Source organism: Oncorhynchus mykiss, chromosome 17 (assembly GCF_013265735.2).
Source record: "Oncorhynchus mykiss isolate Arlee chromosome 17, USDA_OmykA_1.1, whole genome shotgun sequence".
In the NCBI taxonomy this organism is placed as follows: domain Eukaryota; kingdom Metazoa; phylum Chordata; class Actinopteri; order Salmoniformes; family Salmonidae; genus Oncorhynchus; species Oncorhynchus mykiss.
In genome coordinates, this window is record NC_048581.1 from 39,702,489 (window position 1) to 39,729,411 (window position 26,923).

At 41.6% G+C, this 26,923-nt stretch overlaps 1 protein-coding gene across 1 annotated transcript; it reads right to left on the minus strand.

Moving 5' to 3' along the window:
* Positions 1–9,788: 9,788 nt before the first annotated feature.
* On the minus strand, positions 9,789–23,679 carry LOC110493885 (protein APCDD1-like). The gene is made up of 4 exons (XM_021568446.2): positions 22,959–23,679; positions 12,693–12,870; positions 11,862–12,381; positions 9,789–11,555 (listed from the first exon to the last, which is right to left on the minus strand). The coding sequence occupies exons 1-4, from the start codon at positions 23,017–23,019 to the stop codon at positions 10,788–10,790; spliced, it is 1,527 nt and encodes a 508-aa protein (XP_021424121.1). The 5' UTR covers positions 23,020–23,679; the 3' UTR covers positions 9,789–10,787.
* Positions 23,680–26,923: the final 3,244 nt, after the last annotated feature.

Here is a 26,923-nt window from a genome sequence, read left to right on the forward strand (position 1 = left end):
GAGTACACTTGCTCAAACCCGAAAGATTACCTCATGGGGCTAGCAGCCACCATCACTATTCTGACGGGAGTTAATCAGAACAGTATGTTGCCTTTGGAAGTACCTTATATGCCTCTTTTCTCCTCTTCGACTTTTTCTGCACCAGCGGAGCCAGCTACCATCTTTTGTCCGTTCTTTCACAGAACAGCTACAGTCGTCCTATTTTATTATTCTAATGCTGACTTAACAATAATATAAATGGACAGGTCAACTACCAACCAAAATGATAATCGTCACAGTATCTATAAATTATATGGATAGAGGCGAATAGTGAGAAGAATTTAAGATTTTCAACATTAAGTTCGGAGAGAGGAACGTTTTGCAAACAATTATTTAGAGTTCGTCTGACCCATAGTTAAATTAATAGGAACATAGTGCATTCTCTATGGTGTATAGTCTTTCTCATTCAGACAGTCTAATAGGCGGTGGGCTGTAGCAAGCTATCTGCTTTAGTTTTCAAGATGATTGATCTCTGTTATTGGAGGAGCTGTTTTTTTTCTTCATATTGTGTATATGTATTTCTTCTGAACACATTTCCGTTTGTTGGCAAAAAAAATAATAATAAACGTACTTTTATGTTCGCTAGCTGGAAATGCAAACATCGCAGAGTAGTAAACTGTGAAGCAATCAAAACCTATGTACTATCCATCTCTGCTGATCACGTTCTCCGCAACTAAGGTAACTTAGTAGACAGCTGGAGAGAGATCTCTGTCCAACAAACTGCTGTCAAGTAAATATTTTTTGTTGTTGTAATCTATCTAGTTATAGAAACATGATACCATCAATGATAGCTGTACATTTACTCCCAATTTCGAACACAGAAACCTTAGTAATGTAGCTAGATGGCTAACTAGTTACAACAAGTAGATATGCTGCTAGCTAGCAGGTGCAGATACTAGCTAGCATGTCATTCCCGGACAATGAGTGCTTTAACTATCAGTTCATTCCAAATAATAATTTAAGATTATAGCTTATATATTCATCAAGGCAGGACCCACTAATTTTATCCATTCATTCATACTGACAAATAAGAAATGCCACATTATCCCTGTCAATAGTTGGAGTAGGATGATTGTATAGCACCCGGCCTCTGACCGTCAATGTTCATTTTCAGAAAAGATGAGTGTCACAGGGTTGATGCCTAAGTGAGTACATTGCATTCAATGGGTGGAAGATGACTATCACAGTGTTGTTGCTTATGTCAATAGGAAAAGATGTCACGGTTGACGTGTCTGTCAATACATTGCAGTCAATGGGAAAATGTAAGTGTCACAGGGTTGATGCCTAAGTGAATACATTGCATTCAATGGGGGAAGATTAGCATCACAATATGGAAATATTGTTTATTTGATATATTTAACCTTTTTAACTAGTGTAGGCAAGTCAGTTAAGAACAAATTCTTTTTTACAATGGCGATCTATATCGGCCAAACCCAGACAATGCTGGGCCAATTGTGTGCCGCGCCCTATGGCACTCTCAATCACGGCCTGTTGTGATACAATTTGGAATCAAACCGGGGTGTCTGTAGTGACGCCTCAAGCACTGAGTTGCAGTGCCTTAGACCGCTGCGCCGCTCGGGAGCCAATAGAGAAAGGAATCACAGACAGGACACCCTATTCTCCCTCCCTCCCTCTCTCTCTTCTGTCTCTCTCTGTCCTATCTCTCGACAGACAGACATATGAACTCAGACAGAAAGACAGGGTTAGGGTTATGGTTAGGGTTAAGCCAAGATGTTGAGATGAAGTGAGGGTAAGGGTTGAGCCAGGAGTTGATATGAAACTAGGGTTGGGGCTAGGTTTTGGGTTGAGCTGGGAGTGGACATGAAGCTAGAGTTGGGGTTGAGGCTAGAGGCTAGGTTTCGGGTTGTGCTGGGATGGGGACATGAAGCTAGAGTTAAGGTTAGGGTTGAGCTTGGAGTGGACATGAAGTTAGGGTTAGGGCCTCAACTAGAGGTCGTCTGATTATGAATTTTCAACTCCGATACCGATTATTGGAGGACCAAAAAAAGCAGATACTGACTAATCGGACAATTTTTTAACAATACTGAATGAACACTTATTTTAACTTAATATAATAAATCAATGAAAATAAATTTAGCCTCAAATAAATAATGAAACATGTTCAATTTGGTTTAAATAATGCAAAAATAAAGTGTTGGAGAAGCAAAAGTACAATATGTGCCATGTAAAAAAAAGCTAACGTTTGAGTTCCTTGCTCAACATGAGAACATATGAAAGTTGGTGATTCCTTTTAACACGAGACTTCAATATTCCAATGTAAGAGGTTTTAGGTTGTAGTTAATATAGTATTTATAGGACTATTTCTCTCTATATCATTTGTATTTCATATACCTTTGACTATTGGATGTTCTTATAGGCACTATAGTATTGCCAGTGTAACAGTATAGCTTCCGTCCCTCTCCTCGCCCCTACCTGGGCTCGATCCAAGAACACATCGACAACAGCCACACTTGAAGCAGCGTTACCCATCGCTCCACAAAAGCCGCGGTCCTTGCAGAGCAAGGGGAATAACTACTCCAAGTCTAAGAGCGAGTGACGTTTGAAACGATATTAGTGCGCATCCCGCTAACTAGCTAGCCATTTCACATCGGTTACACCAGCCATTAGGCTGATAGGCTTGAAGTCATAAACAGCGCTGTGCTTGCGAAGAGCTGCTGGCAAAACGCACGAAAGTGCAGTTTGAATGAATGCTTACGAGCCTGCTGCTGCCTACCATCGCTCAGTCAGACTGCTCTATCAAATCATAGACTTAATTATAACATAGCACACAGAAATACGAGCCTTTGGTCATTAATATGGTCGTTTATTATTTCAGTGAAATACGGAACCGTTCGGTATTTTATCTAACGGGTGGCATCCCTAAGTCTAAATATTCTTGTTACATTGCACAACCTTCAATGTTATGACATAATTACGTAAAATTCGGGCAAATTAGTTTGCAATGAGCCAGGCTGCCCAAACTGTTGCATATACCCTGACTCTGCGTGCAATGAAAGCAAGAGAAGTGACACAATTTCACCTGGTTAATATTGCCTGCTAACCTGGATTTATTTTAGCTAAATATGCAGGTTTAAAAATATATACTTCTGTGTATTGATTTTAAGAAAGGCATTGGTGTTTATGGTTAGGTACAGTCGTCCAACGATTGTGCTTCTTTCGCAAATGCGCTTTTGTTAAATCATCCCCCAGCATTGCATCGATTATATGCAACGCAGGGCAGGACACACTAGATAAACTAGTAATATCATCAACCATGTGTAGTTATAACTAGTGATTATGATTGATTGATTGCTTTTTATAAGATAAGTCTAATGCTAGCTAGCAACTTACCTTGTCTTCTACTGCATTTGCGTAACAGGCAGGCTCCTCGTGGAGTGCAATGAGAGGCAGGTGGTTAGAGAGATGGACTAGTTAACTGTAAGGTTGCAAGAGTGGATCCCCCGAGCTGACAAGGTGAAAATCTGTCATTCTGCCCCTGAACAAGGCAGTTGACCCACCGTTCCTAGGCCGTCATTGAAAATAAGAATGTGTTTTTAACTGACTTGCGTAGTTAAATAAAGATTAAATAAAGGTATAAAAAAAATCTGTAAAATCGGCACCCAAAAATACCGATTTCCGATTGTTATGAAAACTTGAAATCGGCCTTAATTAAATCGGCCATTCCGATTAATCGGTCGACCTCTAGCCTCAACCCTAACCTTAATCCAATTAATAATAAATTAATGTACCCCTCCCCCCACTACATGGCCTGACCTAGAGTTAATGTTATTTTGAGTAACATCGGCAGAAGGGTTGAACCAAGATATGGAGATGAAGCGAAGCAAAGGTTACGTTTAGGGTCATGGTTAGAGTTAGGATTGAGCTTGGAGTTGATATGAAGCTAGGGTTAGGGTTAAGGCTAGGTTTAGTATTGAGCTGGAATATGGACATGAAGTTAGGATTAGGGCCTCAACCCTAGCCATAACTCTAACCTTAGTCCAATTAACAATTAATGAATGTACCCCTCCCCCCACTACATGGCTGAAAGGTAGACCTCACTTGAAGCCTGTTATGTGCTTTTGAGTGACAACCGCAGAAAGGTTGAGGCTAGAAACAAAATTCACCCATGGGATTGTTCAACAGACCCTCCCGATGAACGCAAGCCTATATCTGAACATGTGAATTTGACTCTTCACAGTGGAAACTTGGTCCCATAGAGAACAAGGCTTTTCTTTCATAGACAAGCATTACCAACAGCCCTCACATAACCTGTTGACTGCGATTGAGCTAGCTAAACGTCCTTGTAAACAACCAATCGTGACCTTATGGGGATGCCCTGTATTGAGGTTCAGCTTCCTGTGGAAACAGGATGTGCCTTAATTCATCCTCAACATGGTCCTTCATTCTCTCTGCAGTTACACAATTTCCCACTTCTGCTGAGGAGGGTACATTGTGTTAATGGCCGGCTTAACTGTGAGCATTCTAATCAAATGCATCAAAATAGATATTGCTCTGTGTTTTACTCTGAGTTATGCTCCAAAAGTTGGAGATGCATAGCAATGCCTAATGTATGAGCCATATGACAGTTAGTTCTCAAATAGCAGCACTCCTATCCAGTAACTGGGCAGTCAAACTTGGACCACTGTTTGGAAAGCTTCTTTAATGTAAGAATCCCACCTTTACTGTAGTACTGAGGTGACTATTTTATCTTAAGGATTAATAATTGAATATGACATGAAAATTAAACATGATTAATAATGATTATGACTCATTTCAAAATCATTATTTATGACGAATTATTAATTTCATTATTAATTTAATTTTTTTCTTTTGAAAGTTTGGCATTAATGTATCATGATATAAATTATTTATCATGCAGTTCAATGGTTAATCAATACAAACATCTAGTGCAAATATTTAAAAAGAGAAAGAAGCTCCAAGGACAGACTGTACATAAAAGATAAAAACAGACACGCGTATGCAATAATTACAGCAATATCTTCCTTTTTAATATCAAAATTAGTAAATCAATGACAATAAATATGGTTTGTATGTCTTCTCTCTACAATGAGTTCACCAGTGTTATATTGGAGGATATTGGGCAGCAGTACGCTTGTGGGCACTCCAACATTGTGAGGAAAATGTATAAAAGCATTCTGAACTAGGGTCTAATTAGTGCACTGGTCATGTCTGGTTTTCTTCCTATCAAAAATGGACACATTAGATCAGGACCAATGAGAATATTTTCTTCTTGTTGACAAGACGCAAGTTTGCGTTTCCTCCATGATATCCAGTTCCTGATTTGCACAACCTGAAGTCGATTGGAATGTCTGTTGCTTGTGCTTTGAAGGTATTGGTCAATATTGGTCTTGTTTTTTTGTGCTTTGTTTGTTAGAAAATATACTGCATTATTGGTGGAATTCCGACCCGAGTTAAGTGTGCGTAAATGGAACATACAGTACTTCCCTTTTTATGCACTTTTCTCTACCCGTATTCTGACCTTAAAGTTAAGCATGAGAATAGCCTGCTATTCACCAGCTATTTGTTTGGGGTGGGGATCAAATAAATGAAGGTGTTGCAGAGGTATCTAGAGATACGCTGTATTCTGACCTTGACTTAACTAATAATTCAACCACATTTACCTGTGAGGAAACCATGAATAAGGTCTAGCGAACCTACTGGTTCCAAGTGGAAAAAGCATCTACTAGATTTTTTCTGATTGAGATAACAACATTCTCCATGCACTGTAATTTATAACTTAATTAGAGCTTGATAAATGAGTAATCAGTTGAATAAGGCACATTTAAATGTAACTTTTATATCTATTTAACCTTAAAATCGCTGGAGAGAAATGTGAAACCAGTCATATGCCAGAAAACTGAAGCATATAAACTTTCCCACATTAAAGTTTATGAAATGCCGTGCCTTTTTACAGAATTTAAATTGTATGACCTTTTAACTTGCAAGGATGGCATCCTGGTCTCATAGACTAGACGTAACATAGTAAACGTAAATCCTGGACACTCAAATTAGAATGATGTATTACGTTTGGTAGGTTACACAAGACAAAAGGTTACTTGAGGCAAGCATTTTAGTGAGGTGGGTGTATAATGCAAACATCTAGCAACCCAAAGGTTGCATGTTCAAATCTCATCATGGACAATTTTAGCTAATTAGCAACTTTACACCTACTTAGCATGTTAGCTAACCCTAACCTTAACCCCTAGCTTAGCTAACGTTAGCCATCTAGCTAACTTTATCATTAGCCACCTAGCCATCAAGCTACATTTAGCCACAACTAATTTAATTGGTATCACATCATATATATTCCAAATTCGTAACAGATCATACGAAATGGATGATGGGCATCCACCAATTAATACAGTGCCTTCAGAAAGTATTCACACCCCTTGACTTTTTCCCCATTTTGTTGAGTTACAGCCTGATTTTTTAAAATGTATTAAATTGAGATGTTTTGTCACTGGCATAGACACATACCCCATAATGTCATAATGTCAAAGTGGAATTATGTTTTTCAAAATGTCTACAAATTAATACAAAATTAAAAGCTGAAATGTCAATAGTTTAATGGCTGTGATAGGAGAAAACTGAGGATGGATCAACAACATTGTAGTTACTCAACAATACTAACCTAATTGAGTGAAAAGAAGGAAGCCTGTACAGAATAAAAATATTCAAAAAAATGCATCCTGTTTATTTACTAGGCAAGTCAGTTAAGAACAAATTCTTATTTACAATGACAGCCTACCGAGGAACAGTGGGTTAACTGCCTTGTTCAGGGGCAGAACAACACATTTTTACCTCATCAGCTCAGGGATTCTATCCAGCCGAACGCTCTAACCCCTAGGCTACCTGCCACCCCTGTTTGCAAACAAGGCACCAAGGTAATACTGCAAAAAATGAGGCAAAGCAATTCACTTTTTTTGTCCTGAAAACAAAGTGTTATGTTTGGGGCAAATCCAATACAACACATTAAGGAGTACCACTCCCAATATTTTCAAGCATAATGGTGGCTGCATTATGTTATGGATACAGTATGCTTGGGGAGTTTTTCAGGATAAAAAAAAGAAACGGAATGGAGCTTTTTGGACCAGAATCTCTCTTGGCAGAATCTGTTTTGAAGCTGAATTGGACTATTATCGAACTTTGCATCTATGTCCATATGGTTAAAAGTAATTTAGCTCCATCATGTCTAACTAGCATCCACTTTTCATATTTTGTAAACCTATTTTTTCCTACCATGTTTTTGTGTTAGGATTTGTATTTAGTAATGGACACTTTTTTTTTTACATAGAGGAAAACCTGTCTCAGTCTCCTTTCCACGAGACACTGGGAGATTAATTCCCCTTTCAGCAGGACAATAACCTAAAACACAAGGCCAAATCTACACTTGAGTTGCTTCCTAAGAAGACCGTGAATGTTCCTGAGTGGCCGAGTTACAGTTTTTACTTAAATCTGCTTGAAAATCTATGGCAACCATTTAAAAAATGGTTGTCTAGCAATGATCAACGTTGAGCAAACATTGTACAATCCAGGTGTGCAAAGCTCTTAGTGACATACTCAGAAAGACTCACAGCTGTAATCGCTACCAAAGTGGATTCTAACATGTATCGTCTCAGGGCTGTGAATACTTATTTAAATGAGATATTTCTGTGTTTAATTTTCGCTATATTTGCTAACATTTCTAAAAACATGTTTTCACTTTGTCATTATGGGGTATTGTGTTTAGATGGGTGAGAAATCAAATCTATTTAATCCATTTTGAATTCAGGCTGTAACACAACAAAATGTGGAATAAGTCGAGGGGAATGAATACTTTCTGAAATGTATCATACTAATTAGAGTATTCCGGATTTACATTTACTATGTTACGTCTAACCTTGAGTCCAGGTTGGGGATAAACACTCTCAAATGTCTTTATTTTAGGCTACCCCGACTTTCTCAGTTTCCTATTTTCCTCATGTTAAATATTAGCCACTATCAGTATCGACCGTCAGTAAGCCTAATAACCACACATTCAACTGCCAATTTACTGTTAGTATCCGTATCGACTGTCAGTAAGCCTAATAACAACACAAATTCAACTGCCAATTCACTGTTAGTTCCCTTCAGTTGGTATATCCTACATTATCATTCCAATTAATTACATTGTTTTGTTTACCTTCATTTGCTTCCTCTGTAAACTCCATTACGGATCATTAGTAACAGTTGAGAATATTGAAAAGGTAGGCTAATTAAATAGTTATGGGACTGAGCACAGACCAAGCTGTAACGATGCATGGCTTGTAATCACACAATTTCATGGTTAATACAGGCAATATACGATGGTATAGCCTACTATTGTACAGTATTCTCCCTAATATAATTATATGTACACTAATCTTCCAACATTAACATGGGTTGAAGATATGAATGTGGCAACTTTCGGGATGAACCAAACCATTCTACATTTTTTACGAATCAATATACAGTACCAGTCAAAAGTTTGGACACACCTACTCAAGGGTTTATCTTTATTATGACTATTTTCTACATTGTAGAGTAATAGTGAAGACATCAAACTAGGAAATAACACATATGGAAGGAGTCATGTAGTAACGTGTTAAACAAATCAAAATATATTTTATATTCTTCAAAGTAGCCACCCTTTGCCTTGATTACAGCTTTGCACACTCTTGGCATTCTCTCAACCAGCTTCAAAGGGTGGCTACTTTGAAAAATATAAAATAAATGTTTAAACATTTTTTGGTTACTAAATGATTCCATATGTGTGTTATTTCATAGTTTTGATGTCTTCACTATTATTCTACAATGTAGGAAATAGTAAAAATAAAGAAGAACCCTTGAATGAGTAGGTGTGTCCAAACTTTTGACTGGTACTGTATTTTGTGCATAAAGGCTCTCCAAACCTGTTTTTTTTTAAATTTTTCATAGATTATTTCCTAAACCTAAATAATCTACAAAATCAGAATATTTTCAATCTACCAATTGGCGCTAAAACGGATATGAATATGCATGTATTTAGATGGCTTTCTCGTTGATCACTAATATTCGTAGCCCGTTCTCGCAATATGTTCTAGTGAGTCTGTTGACAAAATTCTAACTAAAAGGTACACCCTATTTAAAGGGATGGCCAGGGTTGGGTAGGTTACTTTCTAATTGTAATCCATTACTGTTACTAGTTATCTATCCAAATTTGTAATCAGTAACATAACTTTTGGATTACCCAAACTCAAACAGTGTTACTTTTAGATCACTTTCCCCTTAAGAGGCATTAGAAGAAGACAAAAATGTATGATATCAATTGAACGACATCTTTTGCAGGATAAATCAATGTTAAAGTTTACATAGCTGGCCATATATGAATGTTAAATTTTACTTTATGGGTTAGTTATGTAGGTTTCTTATAGCCCATCGCTTTCTACTACATATGATAAATAATACGATTAAATCTTTACATTAAAAAGTTATTCCAATAAGTCTTATACTTAATTAATCTTCAAGAATAGGACTTGGAAATATGGAAATCTAGATTAGCCAAATTGTTTTACCTGAGCATGACCCCAAAACTAAGGATTTATTAGCCAGCCCAACTCTGTTGTTTATGATTTTGTTGTCATGGAGGACTGATTGGGCTCATTGATTCGAGTTGAAAAATAAATGCTGCGCTCATGGAATGGCATGCTCTGAGCACTACTGAAGAAAAAAAGCGCCTTTTTTCAATGCTGATTTGAATGTCATTGAGCGAACAGATTTTTCCGAAAACATCCTTTCTGAATTTAAAAGTAATCCTCGAAGTAATCATCTAGTTTTTCAAAAGTATCTGTAATCTGATTACAATATTTTTTTGATGGTAACGTAATGGATTACAGTTATCGTTTTTTTTTTAATCCCCATGTAATCCATTACTCTCCAACCCTGGGAAATACTTAACATAAATGTACTGAAAACCCATAGAGATAGATAGAGAACTCATATTTTTATCTGTGCCATCATAGCGTCTGTGATAGCATGTTTTACAAGCATTTCGCTACACTCGCATTAACATCTGCTAAGCATGTGTATGTGACAAATAAAATTTGATTTGATTTGAGCATGGGCGGCTCCATTGAGGTTATCTCCGTTTTGAAGTAGTCTATTTTCTTCTTTATGATTGGCTGATCCCTCCTGATGACCTGGTTGGACATAACTCTAACAGGGTCACCAGGAGGGATCAGCCAATGAAGTTGGAAGTCCCACCAAGTTGACTACATTAAAATGGTGGAAGCCCTCAATGGTGCTGCCCATGTTTATATGGCCTTTTGGCAGCTAGAAGCCTCTATAATTCTCTATGTGAAAAACCTATTGAATGAAAATTCCATGAGAAAATCTGTTGGCCAGCAAGTGGGGAGGGTTTTCATTGGATTAATTACATTTATTGGGAGCGCGGAAGGTAGCCACACCTGCAGAGAGCGTTACGTGACAGAATAAGGTAAGTATGAATACCAAATACTGAGAAGTACATAGGAAACGCACGCCTTTCCTAAGTCTGAATCTGCCACTCTTTAGAAAAGGAACGCTTATGTGGCTTAAACATTTGCCAAAAGGCATCTCCGGTTTAAAAGAAAACAAAATGAGACACATATAATATGATAGATATGCAACATGGATACACTGACTGTCTATGTACAGTTTTCTTGAAGATGGCTTTGGCCATTGTGTGTTCTTCTCCAATGTTCAGTTTGTCTCTAGAACACACAGTACCAACCCCACAGTAAAGAGACCAGTACTAGGACAAAGAAAGGGAGCCGTGGTAGGTTATTGGTTCCACTAGCTGCTAGCTTGAGCTGGTTGGTGTGGCGTTGCGACGTGGGGGTGTCTTCCTCGCAACAATGCACCAGGGCGGCCTGGTAAGACGTGGGCCTCTTCTGGGGCCGGTCAGGGCTGGAGCCATCCGTCGGCCTCTCCCCGATGAACAGCAGAGTGCGCCGTCGATGGTCCAGCTCCGTCTTGAACAGCTCATACTCCTTGTGTGGCAGCTTGATCCCCAGGACGGTACACCCATCCGTGGGGGTCACGTCCTGCTCCACTCCCACCTCCCACCCCCCCGCCTTCCCGCAGCTGCCCCGCCTAGTCTCGTTGAGCACCCTGGCCGTGGCGCCTTCCAGAACGGTGACTCTGGCCCGGGTTACCTTGAAGACGAACTCAGTCCCTCCCGCCACTTTGGCTGAGGGGCCTCCCTGGGCGTAGTGGCCTGAAGCCCGCAGGGTGAAGGTGGGCTGGCTGCAAGTGGGTTCCGAGTAGTGGCGGTAGAGGCCTTCCCAGGAATGCTCATCTGGGCGGAAGGTGAAATCTCGGGTGAGGAAGAGGACGGCGGGCCGGGCTTCACAACGTTGGCTCACCCATCGGCCGTCCAAGGACAGAGGCGTTGCTGCAGGGATATGGGGTAACACGGGGGGGCGCTGTTCTGAGGCCCGGAACAGCAAGGCACACGCTGGGCAGGGGTGGATGTGGTGCTGGTAGAAATAGATATAGAAAGGTTAGGGTTATACAGTAGAACTGTCATCCAAAATGCCAGGCTATTATGAAGCCTAGTATAATATGAAGCCTTGTATTGACCATAAAGAGTATGCTTGTTTGGAGATTGGGACACTGTTTTATGTTTCAGTTAGTTAGTTTATCACTGGAAGGTATTCAGCATCAGATGAAGAATGGATAGAGAGAGAATTACCAAATTCACTTACAATGTCTTGAAATACATTTGAATAAAATCCCTGCCTTGATCTATATGTATCTTATTAATGGGGAGTCCGTAATCTCACCATAGCATTCTGCAGTGGCTGTTGGTAGCCCATTGGTCGATAGTATGTCCTCTGGGTCCAGTCTGTGTGCACGTCCCCAAGGAAGAGCTCCTGAACCAGACCTCCATGGGGCTGATGCTGGGTCTCCACTCTCACCAAGCCCAACTCCATCATCGAGTACCCCGAGGCACCCAGACAGTCCCTCCCTGCCCGGGCATTGTACAGCTCGTATAGGCGCCCGGGCACCATGCCACCCAAGGTGAGGCCCACACACACGGAGGGTAGACGGGCTGCCAGCTGGTGCATTGCGCCTGGGCTGTGGATGACAATGCCCACTTTGTGGAGGTGGTGCTCCGTCTTGGTGGCACCCCGGGTGATCCAGGAAGCCTGGCGCAGACGGAGCTTGCCCCGGACCACCAGAGAGTATGCGGGCTCCTCGCACCCACTGTCAGTGTAGTAGTGTTGCAGGGCTTTGAACAGGTGGCTTGGGTAGAAGGTGTAGGAACGGGTCAGGAACTCAGGGCCAGGCCGAACTTCACATCTACTTGGGAGAAAGAGGTTGAAAGAGGTCAGTTCCATTTTAGCAACTAACTGGATGGATGATTGTTTGATTTGAATGAAATGTGATGAAATAATGATGAAATAATTAATTATCTAGGTGTCAAACAACAACCTTCTGAATCACCTTTAGGCTCATTGACCGAGCACACCTCCACAAAGACAAAAAAAGGTGACAGTTGTGGAAGAGTTTCCCATATTCATCATTATATTGCAATGGACGTGATAGACATAAATGGTACATATTCCGGAAATAGCCTGAACCGTTCTAAACTTTATTTGGACAACACTTGCCTTGTTGACACCCAGCTGCCCTCCAGTCTTGGGGGAATGTCGGCTGTGATTCTGATGCCATCCTGCAGGTGGGGATACTGACACTGTGGCTCCCATTCCAGGCTAGTCGTGTGGTTGGAAAAAGATCCAAAGAGGGCTATGGGTACCTCCCAGAGCTTACTACTCGACACAAGATCAGCTAGAACCAAGAAAAATAAGAACACTCCCGGTTATCACTCTGTCAATCGGATAAACACAGTTTATTTTTACCCCATACTATTTATACGAATCAGAAACACAAAATAATATGCTTAGAAGATGATTATCAACCTCGTCCATCATAAATCAGGGGTTACACACAGAATAACTAATAGCCAAAGGAAGATATTCACTCCCTGGGTTTTTCAGGTCCAAACAAGATTTGGTTGACTGGAAGCAGTTTGAGGGTTCACATTTCTGTAACTGTCCATGTAATGAGATGTGATGGGCTCCATTACAGGCCATATATAGATTTGAATCAGACATTGGCCACATCCACCAAGAGGACCTTTTCTAGGTTTGACACATCTATCAGTCAGCAGCTGAGCTCCAACTCCAACTCACATTTTCCCGAAATTGAAGTTTTAGACATGATTTGACACTTTTTATGTACTTTCACTGTGTTGGAATTATCATAGCTCAATCAAGAGTAGCACACACTAACATGACAGCATGGTACATTTACTCCTATCAAAAGCAATATATTTTACTAAATTTTATCAACATAAGGTATCTGACGCATGTACATCTGCAATCTCTTTCTTTATTTTGACTGCTATAGCCACACATGGTGATGTACCTATGTACTCGTTTATGTGCATCGATTGGCCTGCCTTGGATGGAGCAAGGCCCACAATTTTAACAGAGACCAAGACAATCGTGCCCGAGTTGATTTCTTTGATTGAACCCAAATGATGCGAGCGTGAGGACAGGGAATGATATCCAGCACGAAGATAACTCATTGGTAATAGGACGCTGTGGCTCAGGTTTCAGTCTCCCCAGCCAAATGTCAAACAACAAGGGGATGAGTCCCCATTGACACCCACTAGTTTTCCCTCACCCACCCTGTTCTTTCTCTTTTTCTATATCTGTTCCCCTCTTGTTCTGTCTTCTTTTCCTTTCCCTTAGTCCCTCTTCGTCGCTCTCTCTTTTTTTGTCGCTCTGCTGTCTCTCTCTCTCTCTGTGTCCTTATGTTGTCCCCCCTCTTTCTTTTGCTCTCTCTCTTTCTTTGTCCCTCTCTCGCTCTCCCTTTCTTTGTCCCTATGTACATATTATATTCATCCCTTTACATTTGTGTGTATTTGTGTGTAAAAGGTAGTTGTGGATTTGTTGGATTACTGTTAGATATTACTGCATAGTCGGAACTAGGAGCACAAGCATTTCGCTACACTCACATTAACATCTGCTAACCATGTGTATGTGACCAATAAAATTTGATTTGATTTGTCTTTGTCTGTTCTACCCCCACCCCGGGGGTTGGTGGGCTTTGTCATGGCCCTGTGGACAGCTTTATGGATGTTCTCTGGTTCGGCTACTGGAGGTTCGTCTCTATGTCCCATGTTTGTCCCAGATAAAGCTCACTTCGCTGCCCGAGTCGCCACCAAGGCATCCTACTAGATGGCACTTTTCAGCTACTTCTTTGATTGGAGAGAAACCAATGTTTGCTCAAAATCAGCCAATCTACTTCCTTTTAAATCTTTCGGAGAGTAATTGTACAGCTTTTATTTTCTGTGTCAATGTCAGCCAGGGGATGTTTGTTCCTTAGATGTTGGAATGGTTTCTGCGTGTCATTGAAGCTGCCTTATAGGCATTGTGCGAGACTCACTTAGATACTCTCTCTGCTCAGCATGATGTTTGGTTTGGGAGATTTTTGTCTTGAGGCACTTTTTGGGGAAATAGTGATCAAAGTACATTCGTTAATATACAAAATAATTGTCCAAAGCAGAATAAACATGGTGTTACAACTTCCGCCAAAGTTGGTGCCTCTCCTTGTTCGGGCAGCGGTGGTCGTCTAGCTGCCACGATCTACGTTCTTTTTCCATTTGTTTTGTCTTGATTGTACACACCTGGTTCCCATTATGTTATAATTTATTCCCTATTTAACCCTCTAGTTCCCACATGGTTTTGTGCATGTTTGTTCTTTGTTTAGTGTTCAAGACTTCTGTGAGCTGGTGTGTTTTCCCTGCGTGGAAATGTTGTTGTTTCTTTTTGAGTAAAGTACATATTTTACGCAGTTCTGTGTCCTGCGCCTGACTCCGTCTTAACCGCTGCACATTGACACATGACACATGGTTGCAATTTTCCCTCCCTGAAGATGTATTTGTTTATTCTCTGTCTCCATTATTGGCAAGCACCACCGTCAAATTGGCTAATTTTGTTCCCTAGAGAGGTCTTTGCTGAAATACTAATCAGGATTAATTAATTTGTTCCTCTTTGGTCATCTGACAAGTCTGTTTCAAGTTAGTAGAGAAAATGTGAATCACCACACTCTATTGAATGGACAGGACTTATGAGATATGGATGAAGAATATTTTAGGGTGTAATATTCAGGCCTCTGTTTTGCCAAATCTTTCAAGTGTTTTTCAGGTGAGCAGTCATTCTGTTTCTCTCCTTCCTTGGATCTCATTCCAATGGGACATATGGTTGCATTTACCAAAATAATAGAAGTAAAAAAAAAAAAAATGCTTTATAAAAACTAAATTGTACAACCTGGGGTTTAAATTATTGTACTTAGTCTAAAAGGGGTGTTATTGCATGACTTGTTACAAGGTAATGTAGTAGTTTTATTTTCCACAGGTTTACAACAATCTATTTTTCTTAATTTAGATTATTAAGGTAGTTGTTTCTTAATTCAATGAATACCACTGATTCTTCACCTGTGGTCAGGGGCATATTCTAATTTGTTATTCAGCGACTCCTTGGTTTGCTATGAAGCTTAGGAATGGGGAGACATTTAAACCAAACACTTTCAATTTGGAGCTATGGATGCAAGGACTGAATGTCCATGAAATGAAACGTGTAGTATTGAACATGTTTTGAAGCTATGCCTTGTTTGTTAACAAAAAAAATGGAGTAAAACAACCTTATACTTTAGGTTATGATCTGGTAAAACTATTGGAATAGTAATCTCATGAGGTATTTATAACTTATTTTCTTCCAGAAGTGATGGCTATATACAATATAATTCATTGTTATAGCCATCAAACACATAGCCATAAATAATGCATGTATCAATCCCAAATTGCCTATTTAGTTAAAATGACCAACAGCTGCACAAATTGCAGATTGTACCTTAAATTAATGTAATTTCTGGCTGACTACCAGTCCTGGCTGTAACCTATGGAGGGTGCCAGTGCACTGCCACTGAGCCTCTGCTCATCAATGGCCTCACCTGTAGTATCTGACCAGCGTGTGGTCACAGTTAGAAACTCCAGGAGACAATGCAGTGAATCAAGTGTGGTCTAACCCATAGACTGCATTCCAAAGTTACCCTCCACAGCAAGGATCAGTGATATAATAGCAGCAACACTTTAATAGACGCTAAGAGACTGTGCAGTACTTTTGACCAGGGCCCATAAGTAGTAAAGTAGTACATTATAAAGGGAATAGGGTGCCATTTGGGACATTACCCTAGTCTATCAGCCCTACTGCTGCCATCCGGAAAGACAGGCATGTCTGAACCCCAGCCTAAGTCATCTATCTACCTGCCTGGAAATTCCATCACAGGATCAATCCCACACACTGCAGACGTTGATTTATAAAAGGGATGCCATTTATGATGGACCTTTGGGCTCCTATTTGTTTGTTTGTGTTTGTGATTAGGGTTTGGCAACTCGGACTTCTCCATCTCATGTCTCATCCGCCAACTACTGGAGGCCAAGCGTAAATACTTTTTATGTACCTCTCTATTTGGATCTGTCTAGGTGCAAACACACATGAGGTGGGATCCAGGCGGTTTTTAATCCGCCACCCACGTCTTGTGGGGGAGTTGAGTGCTCGACGCCAGCCAGCCAGTCTCTCAGCCAGCCTGCTGTCAGACTCGAGTGCCTGTGGCCACTGTTCTGTGTGTTTGCCTCTCTCTCTTTTTCTCTCACTGCTCGGCTTACTGCTCCAATGCTAGAGGAGAAAACCCACTTTAACTGTCCCTGAATAGCTCCTTCACACACTGCTACATGGCTTTGTGTGGAGCTAACACCTGCCTCTTGATTAGGGCAAACTTGATGAAAAAGCCATGTTTACGACTCATTTCTTTTGGATGGATTTCAGAATATTCTCTCTTTTTTACTTTCTCATCTGTCTTTGTTTCTTTTTTTTTTGAGTGTGTGTCTGTCCGGGGTCTGATGAGTTGGTCGGAAGGAAAAGCGGAAGCTTCTTTGTCTGGTGTAATGAGTCTCCCAGTCCCCTGATTACTGGGGGGAGTAGGGTAAAAGGGAAAGGGGATACCTAGTCAGTTGCACAACTGAATGCTTTCAGCCAAAATGTGTCTTCCACATTAACCCAATCCCTCTGAATCAGAGAGGTGCGGGGGGCCGCCTTAATCGACATCCACGTCATCCACGTGTGTTTGTGTATGTGCGTGCATGCATGCGTCTGTAATGCATATGTGCATCTGCCTGTATTTGTGTGTGCGTGTATGTGTGCCTGCATGTATGCGTTAGTGTGTGTGGGCGTCCGTCAGTGTGTGAGAAGCTTAAGTTGAGTGGTACAGTGCAGATACACTCTGTCTCCCAGGTAGAGTTGGCCTCGGCCCCATCAAGCACAGCTGCTTTTTCAGACACTGCTGCGTTGGCCTCCACAGCAAGGATCAGTGATTTAATAGCAGCAACACTTTAAAAGAGGGAAGTATCTCACCACCCATGTACAGATGGATAAAAAATATCCCCAGGTATCCTCATAGGGACAAGGCTTCTAACTCATTAACATTTCCACTATATTGATACTCGGCATACTGGGCACAGACATCAATTCTACATCTAATCCACATTGGTTCAACGTAATTTCATTGAAATGACATAGAAGCAACATTGATTCAACCAGTGTGTACTCAGTGGGAATGTTGTGCATTTAGCAGTACACAACACTGATGGAAATATAACATGTAAAACAAACATGCATCTCTGACATGTAGAATCAGGAATCATGTCAGCTTTATTCATGACATTTCTATCTTCAATGTTCTGTAATGTTTGCCTGAAGCTTACTCAGCATTTCCCAGGTGCTCTTTTATCCATCAGTGGAGGCTCCTCAGAGGAGGAAGGGGAGGACCATCCTCCTCAGTGTATTTCATAAAAATAAAAATGGTAAAACATAGAAAAAGTGATCCTTTTTAAATAAAACTATACCAAATATATTAAAGTCACCAAATAATTGATTAAAACACACTGTTTTGCAATGAAGGTCTACAGTAGCCTCAACAACACTCTGTAGGGTAGCACAATGGTGTAGCCAGAGGACAGCTAGCTTCTGTCCTCCTCTTGGTACATTGACTTCAAAACAACACCTAGGAGGCTCATGGTTCTCACCCCCTTCCATAGACACAGTATTTATGACAACTTCAGGAGGACGTCCTCCAACCTATCAGAGCTCTTGCAGCATGAACTGAAATGGTGTCCACCCAATCAAAGGACCAGAGAATGAAATTAGTACTGAACACATGAACTACAGCTAGTTAGCACTGCAGTGCATAAAATGTGGTGAGTAGTTGCCTCAAAGAGAAAGACAATAGTAGAACAGTTTTCAACAAATTACATTCTTAAATGCAGGAGAAGCAAGCGAGAGAGAGATTTCGTAAAATAAAATCACTTTCAGTTTCACTTACTTAGCTAGCAAATGCAGCTGGCTAGTTTAGTTACTCAAACACCCGGCTCAAACAGAGGGATGCTATGCTATGTTATCTAGCTGGCTATGACTATCCAACACCGCACTGGAACTCTTCCAAGTCAAGGTAAGCTTTTGGTTTTATTAATTTATTGACACCGGGGGTCCTCTGGTGTAATTGCTTACTGCCTGTACACTGTAACGTTACTGCATGATTGTAGCGGGTTTACTAACGCATTGGTTCTATTAGCTACGTTGACTAGGACGTTACTTGAGCTAATATGGGAACAACGATGTAGGCCGTGTTATGACATGGTTTGGCTTGGAAAGTTTTTTTCGCCTGGTCACGTACAGCTGATGTGTTGTTCATTGAAGTCCACAAACGAAGGGGAAAGGTGAGAGGAGAAGAGTGCATAGAAGCTAGAATGAATACAACTTCGCTGCTGTGATCAGGGATGTATTCATTCTGCCGATTCTGTTTGAAAACGTTTCTTAAACGGAAGCAAACGAAACGGGTATAAACATACCTGCATTTGTCCAATAGGAACTCTTGTTTACAACAGTTGGAATAATGATTACATCCTATATACGCTACTGCAGGCAAGAGTGTGCAAGGCGGTATTGAATGTGTTACTGTCTGTCCACGTGTCATTGTCTGTCATCTCAAATGTTTCTCTCGACCTGTGTGCGCCTATGTTGTAAACGTTCATTCATAGGCTAGGTTGTAGCAACCTCATGATGGGCATAGGGAAAATGTATGTTTCATGTAGTAGCCTCAACTACGATGTTACATTGAACTGCGTGAATGGAATATGAATGACAGTCATCCAACATGCTGTAATAGAAGCTTAGCAGCTTAAATCAAATGTGACTTTGGTCTAACATGTTTATCATATTAAATTATATATATATTTTTACTTGCCTTAATTAAATCAGGTAAGTTATTGTTATGTCCCAAATAGAACCCTATATACTATATATTGCACTACGTTTAACCTGAGCCCTAAGGGCCTTGGTCAAAAGTAGTGCACTATAAAGGAAATATGGTGCCATTTGGGACGCATTAAATTTCAATGTACCAACAGCCATTCATCTCCTCAAGCTGTTACAGCCTCAGCCATTCACACTCTCTCCCTCTCAAAGACATCCTCACTGGAAACAACAAAGTCAGTCAAACCGAGATGTCTTTCTGCATGGGTTTAAGGGCGTTTCACAGGGGGCACCAGGTCGGTTTTGTTTTTTCCCCATCTCGAGTGTCCCCTCAAGTCGTATAGCCACCCATTGTTGTCTTTTCATCAAAGTTAAACCTGACTTAATCCGACGGCCCTGTTTATTTAGTCAAGGGATGGGGATGGGGGGGGGGGGGTTCTTCCAATAAGGCCTGCCAGTTCCCTTGTGGTTCACTCTGGCTCCTATTAACCCAACAGTACTCTGTACATTCCTTTCTCCAAACACTACCAATATTCACCCACAGACACTGTGGTAAAGGCAGGAGCTTACCATAAAAAATTCCAGTGACGTTATGGAACCAGACGGTGGCTACTGTTATATAAATATATACACAGGTGATATACATTTGAATGAATGAGGTCAGATGGGTTAGTGAGATGAGTAGGGTGATAGGAATGTTAGGGATGGAAGGGATGAAAGGCAGGGATGAAATCGGGATTCTGAGCTCTGAGAATTCAGTGGCTGTTATTGCAAGTCTACTCGAGCTCTGATTGGTGCTTTCACACTGTCATTTGCATGTAAGTTCTACAGCAGGAGGGTCTTTAGGCCGTATAAACATAATTTATTTATGCTCAGTCATATCTCGCCAATATGATTCAGGAGGAGGGGAGGGGGGTACAACTAAGAGAAAGGTGAGATCATTTGGAATAATGTAAATAAGCCAAGTATTGACATTGTTGGACATTGTTGCTGTGTTGTTGCAACGTTAAGGTAGAGTTGCCCAAAAGTCTGAATCAATATGGAAGATTCTTAGTCTAGTGCAGGCCCAGTGCAGTTAACATTCTGTTTTTCCTGTGTTTTATATCATATTGTACAAGAGCTAATAAAACAAACACTGAAAAAGTGTGAACAAATTTGATTAGTGTTATTTCCTGACATTTGCTGATTGAAAATACACTCTACAAAGGACCTTCTAATCAGCAGGTTGTCATGGGCGAAGTTTCGGCTTTCCATGGTGACATCACCATGTGGTAATTTGTTAACAGACCAATAACAAAGAGAGTTCCAAACATGTCTGCTAATAATAGCAAGTTTTCAGTTTCCCCCTCCCCACTAAGACCACTCCCAGCCAGTCCTAGCAAAAGTCTTGCTTGAGAAATAGTTTTTTTGCTAAAAAGCTATTCTTGTCCATTTAAAAGGAAATCTTTTACGCTAAGGTACTTTATTGTTACCCAGAAATTATTTGGTATTTATATAAAAACAGTTGCATTGCTCCTTTAAGTTATTGCTTAAGTTATTGTCTTTTTGGAAACCCTTCGAATTAAGTAGTCTTGCATTGTTTGCGTGGCATTGTCATGAGACTAACATACCACCTGTCACAAGCTTGATGTAATCATTGCGTGCTATGAGTGTGGGACCAAATACAGTCTGCACTTTAACCTCATAGTCATTATATTATTTTTAAATCCAAAGTGCTGGAGTACAGAGCCAAAACAACAAAAAATGTGTCACTCTCCCAATACTTTTGGATCTCACTGTATATGGATCTAAATAACATAATTGCTTACTTAATTGTGTGCTGTGGATTCTTATCCTATATTAAGTGTGTGATTTTTACACCAATCATTTTTGTCTCACTTCATAAACCTTTTGGAATTATGGTCACTGTCCCAATACATTTAGAGCTCACTGTATGTCCAACCATTAATGAAAGTGAATGGAAGTTCCTTGGATAACACCTTTGATCTACAAACAATGAGAAAAAGTCCCTTGGGTTGTGGTGTAAACTAGACTCATGGCATGTGTCTGGGCCCAGGGACTCAAAAGCTCCTGTCTACTACTTGACTGAGCAAAAGAAAAACAGCTTTTCAAATACCAATCTATTACGGTGATTATGAGGGGGCAGATGCCTCCCGCCGTCTCCTCGGGCATCACCTTAACGGGCCCTGACGGGCAAAATGCTTGTCTCCCCCAAGGCTGCTGAGAGGAAAATCAACTCTAAACGCTATCCTGAGGTAGGGTCAGTTAATGGTAGTGTCCTGTTATTCCATCTATTACTATAATGGCAATATTAGTTCCAGGACCATGCTCCCCTGCTCCTGGGGAACCATGCAAGGCTTTTCAAGAAGGCTTTTCAAGAAGGACTCCTGGGCTTACTATGCTGTTTGTCTCTCTGGAGAGAGAATGATAGCCTTTGATAACAGACTTATTCTTCACTAATCTAATTTCAGTAAGCAGTTTTTTACAAGGTCATAATATAACTTTAAATATGGGACTTTTTGCAAGGATTTTAATCTTTCATCAACAAGTTGCATCATTGCTAAAGTCCTCAGCATATTTATCTTAACTTAATGTCCACTTAATGTCCACAATTGTTCTCTGAATTTAACTTCATGTCAGACAAGTTTAATACAATTTCGAAAGCAGATCAGCTGGTGTGAACCATTGGATGCTTTTAACTACTGCCCCTTAAACGGTGGATACCTGCTCAAAGTTTCAACAACTTCTGATACAGTGATTTCAAAATTTCAGCAATTCAAAGGTTAGACGACAGCCCTAGCTGTCGAGCTATTCGCTAGTTCATTTGATCACTGTTTATGTATGCAATCATTCAGTTGTATTGCTTTGTTCCAACGTTGGATGAGTCGACTAGCAACAAGTTGTTAAAGACAGGTCAAACATACATGATGCATATTTTTGTAAGTGTTTAAGCTATCCTTTAGCACCTTGGTAAACAGCGCAGAAAAAGCAGTTCACCTTAGATTATGTTTTTGAGGAATCTGATTCTCAGCGATAGTTTCAAAGCAATGTGCTTTAGATATACGTGCTCATACATGTTTTAAATCCATGTTAAATGTATTTTTTAAAGATCATGAAAACTGTATGGGAAAATATTGTATCAAATTCATGGTGCTGCATTGTAATCTGATTCCTCAAGTTAAATAAATAAACCATCAAAGTAGGCTTTCATCTGAAATCATGACCCAGTTCAGTGAATTAAATAACATATAAATTAATACATGTAGCCTTTAAAATCTACTTCTGAAAATATTACATTTTGGTGAAGATTCACCATAATTGACATAATATAAATCAGCTATCATCATGGAATCATATGCACACAATCAGGCTTCAGTTTCATTTGAAGCTTGGCTGTTAAAGCTGTTACTGTCCAGATGCACAGTAAGTGGACAAAAACTGTGTCGAGGGCAACCAGAGGACACAGACAGAGAGAGAGAGAGAGCGTAAGTGTGAACTTACCTTGCCACAGCCACAGTACCCAGAGTCCCCTCAACAGGCGAGTGAAATGTCCTTTTGACATGATCCCGCTCACACACACACACACTCACTCACACTCAGAGAAAGACCCTCAAAGTCCACTGTGATCCAGAACAAGCAGCCTCTTCAATACGTGCTGGTAATCTAGGACATCACCATGCCAAAGATTGAGAGAGGAAAGCCCAATAATCCAGTATGAAATGTGGTCCTTTACAGATAGTGTTTGTTGCTTTCTTCTTCTATTTCAGTTTGTCCTCCCATGGTATGAAATGCAGTCCACTCAGTCAGAATAAATTGCTTGAACCTCCTCACACTAAACTCAGTGGTAGAGAAGAGGATTTCTCTCTCTCTCTCTCGGTTGTCTATCTTGGTCCTGGGCTGCACTCTGTTTGCATCCTGTGCATGTGTGGCTGTGTGTGTGCTCCCGTCTGACTGTTGGTTTGAGCGGAGAGGAGTGAGTGTGCGAGAGAGAGAATAAAAGAGAGAGTAAAAGAGAGTTTAAAACTTCTCCAACTGAAGCCTCTGGGAGTTTTCAGAGTAAGTTGCAAAAGGGCAAAGAAAGAGCTGCAGGCTACAACACAAGTGAGAAACAATCAAATCCCCAACATATCTATAAAGCGAAAAAGTCTTAATACTTGAGAGAATTACCATGTATAATGATTTTTTTTTGCGATTTCCCTCCTTTTCCACTCGCCTCATTGTACGTTATAAATTATTATGCCTCTAATTTGTGGTAGCTACATAGCAACACAGTACACAGCCCCCAGATCACACCTCCCTGCTGAGGCACACACACACACATTCAAAGGGCGGAGTTGACATTGCTGACCACTGCAGAGGTAAAGTGGGGGTTTGCTGGGATTTCAAAGGTGGCTGCCAGGGCAGTGTTGGCAGGGGTTCTGGGATCAGTGGGCAGACTGGGGCTCTGGCTCAGCCCCACAGACGGGTAATAGAGGTGGGTGGCTTTTTGGCTGATCCCAGGCCAGCAAATTGGTTCCCTGAGGAGGTTCTACCCTGGGTGTGAGGAGCTTTGATCCACTCCACGCAAATGGCTGGAATTTTCATACACTCGCACACACCAGTAGCATAGCCAGAAATTAATTGGTGGGTGGGCCTAAAGAGATTGAGGTGGGGGGACAGCTAACTTCCTGTGAAGAGAAATGTTTTGTTTAAAAGATAATCTCATGCTATTCTACACATTTTGCCATGAGGCTGAGAGAATTTTTATATATTTTTTTATAGCTAATTAAAGCTAAAATATAGGTGTGTGACTGTGATAAAGCCCCTCCTATGAGGGGTTCATAGCTCTGTTCTGGTGCGTCTTCGACCATCCACCATAGAGCAGAGAGGGGGGTGAGTGCCTACTACAACTACGGCAGGATGGCCAGACAACGCGGAGTACGCGCTCACCTTTCGGACAGTGGCAGCATCCAGTGGATGGTATGAGCCAGCGCTCCGCACCCTATTCAGAATAGGATTGCGCAAAGAGGTCCAGACGCAGTTGGCGTGCCGAGACGACCACCTACTGGATAAACTTCTTTGGGAGCGCCGGTGCCCCCATCGCCTCTCTCCCTCCTCCGTTGATCATTCTGAGTCAGAGACTGAACCCATGGAGGTCGGGGCCACATGTCTCTCTGCGGCTGAGCGATGCCGTCGTAGACAGCTGGGGCTCTGTCCTTAATGTGGACAGGAGGGGCACCAGCTTCAATGGTGTCCGGTACATTCTAACCAGGGTTCCACAGGAGCAGAGAGACAGCCACTGGTGTCATGGTCAGCCTCACTTCTGGGTACCGGCCTCAGTCTAACGGGTAGGTGGAGAGGATGAAACAGGAGCTGGCGAGGTTCCTGAGGTGCCATTGCCAGGACCGGCAGGGGGAATGGGCCCGATTCCTTCCTTGGGCTGAATACGCAGAGAATTCATTGTGGCACTCTTCCACCAGGCTGACACCCTTCCAGTGTGTTCTGGGTTATCAGCCAGCTTTGGCTCCCTGGACTGCTCCAAGCCAGACCGAAGATCCTGCGGTGGACGAGTGGTTCAGGCGCACAGAAAAGGTTTTGAATGATGACAATGTGAGACTCCAGCATGCCGTCCGCTGTCAGAAAGAGCAGGCGGATTGCCACCGCATCCGGAGGGTCAACGAGGTAACTTACAGATTACAACTCCACACTAACTTCCGGATCTTACCGTATTTTCATGTTTCCCTCCTCAGGCCAGTGGTTCCCAGTCCCCTGGCTGATGCCGTCCCCCACGACATCCCTCCGCCTCATCTTGGACATTGAGGGTAGCCCTGCCTATGCCGTCAGATCCCTCCTGGATTCCCAACATTGTGGAGGTCGTCTCCAGTACCTGGTGGACTGGGAGGGGTACGGTCCAGAGGAGCGGTGACATTCTAGATCCCAACATCATCCGGTATTTCCACCTCCGTCGACCAGCCCGCTCCTCAATCTCGGGGCTGTCCCCCTGGCGGGTGTCATCCTGCAACTGGAGCCGCGCATCGGGGGGTACTGCTCACATTTACTCCTGCTCCGGTGCTCAACGTCACCGGTCCTGGCAACACATCTATACGCACACCTGGCAACCATCATTACGCACACCTGCGTCTCATCATCAGACACACCTGAACTTCATTAATCCCTTGACTACTTACCCTTTATATAGCACTATTTTGTTAACATTCATTAGGTAGTATTGTTTATGTTTCTTTGTCAGATGCTTCTCTTGTTTTGTATCGCTCCCATGTTCGTTATTATTAAATTCACTAACTGCACCTGCTTCCTGGCTCCCTGCATCGACGTTACACATGGCTTATTGGGAGTGTGGCTTTCAGTTAGTTATTTTTGAGCCACCCATCCCACGAGAGTGAATTTCATTCCGGTTCATCTGAATGTCATTCCAGTGCACTGCTTGCTATGAATTATATCTGATGGTGTTAGCCATTAGGTAAAAAGACAATGTCCCGTTTGCAAAGGTGGGTAGAGTGCTGAAAATCTATACTTTAGTAAAAGTTGTGGCTTGGGGGTAGATTGTAATTTACTCAAGTAAAAGTAGCCCTCCTAAGAAACGTCTTAAGTAATCGTACAAAAGTGTCAGAAAACTACTTAGGAACTGTACGTTATTTACCCTCAGGGGTGCGTGCTCAGTCCCCTCCTGTACTCCCTGTTCACTCATGACTGCACGGCTAGGCACGACTCTAACACCATCATTAAGTTTGCCGATGACACAACAGTGGCCTGATCACCGACAATGACGAGACAGCCTATAGGGAGGTCAGAGACCTGGCCATGTGGTGCCAGGACAACAACCTCTCCCTCAACGTGATCAAGACAAAAGTGATAATTGTGGACTATAGGAAAAAGAGGACCGAGCACACCCCCATTCAGACCCTTTGCTATGAGACTTGAAATTGAGCTCAAGTGCATCTTGTTTCCATTGATCATCCTTGAGATGTTTCTACAACTTGATTGGAGTCCACCTGCTGTGAATTCAATGGATTGGACATGATTTGGAAAGGCAAACACCTGTCTATATAAGGTCCTGCAGTTGGCAGTGCATGTCAGAGCAAAAATCAAGCCATGAGGTCGAAGGAATTGTCTGTAGAGCTCCGAGACAGTCTTTCTTCAGCATTGAAGGTCCTGAAGAACACAGTGGCCTCCATCCTTCTTAAATGGAAGAAGTTTGGAACCACCAAGTCTATTCCTAGAGCTGGCCGTCCGGCCAAACTGAGCAATCGTGGGAGAAGGGCCTTGGTCTAGGGAGGTGACCAAGAATCCAATGGTCACTCTGACAGAGCTCTTGAGTTCCTCTGTGGAGATGAGAGAATCTTCCGGAAGGACAACCATCTTTGCAGCACTCCACTAATCAGGCCTTTATGGTAGAGTGGCCAGACAGAAGCCACTCCTCAGTAAAAGGCACATGATAGCCCGCTTTCTCAATCCATGAGAAACAA

Excerpts from the sequence above, each read along its gene's own strand:
- LOC110493885 (XM_021568446.2), bottom strand. The coding sequence starts at position 23,019 with ATGTCAAAAGGACATTTCACTCGCCTGTTGAGGGGACTCTGGGTACTG. Across the intron at positions 12,382-12,692 it reads GGCAGCTGGGTGTCAACAAG|ATGTGAAGTTCGGCCTGGCC; the intron begins GCAAGTGTTGTC and ends TCTCCCAAGTAG. Across the intron at positions 11,556-11,861 it reads AGCCACTGCAGAATGCTATG|CACCACATCCACCCCTGCCC; the intron begins GTGAGATTACGG and ends TATTTCTACCAG.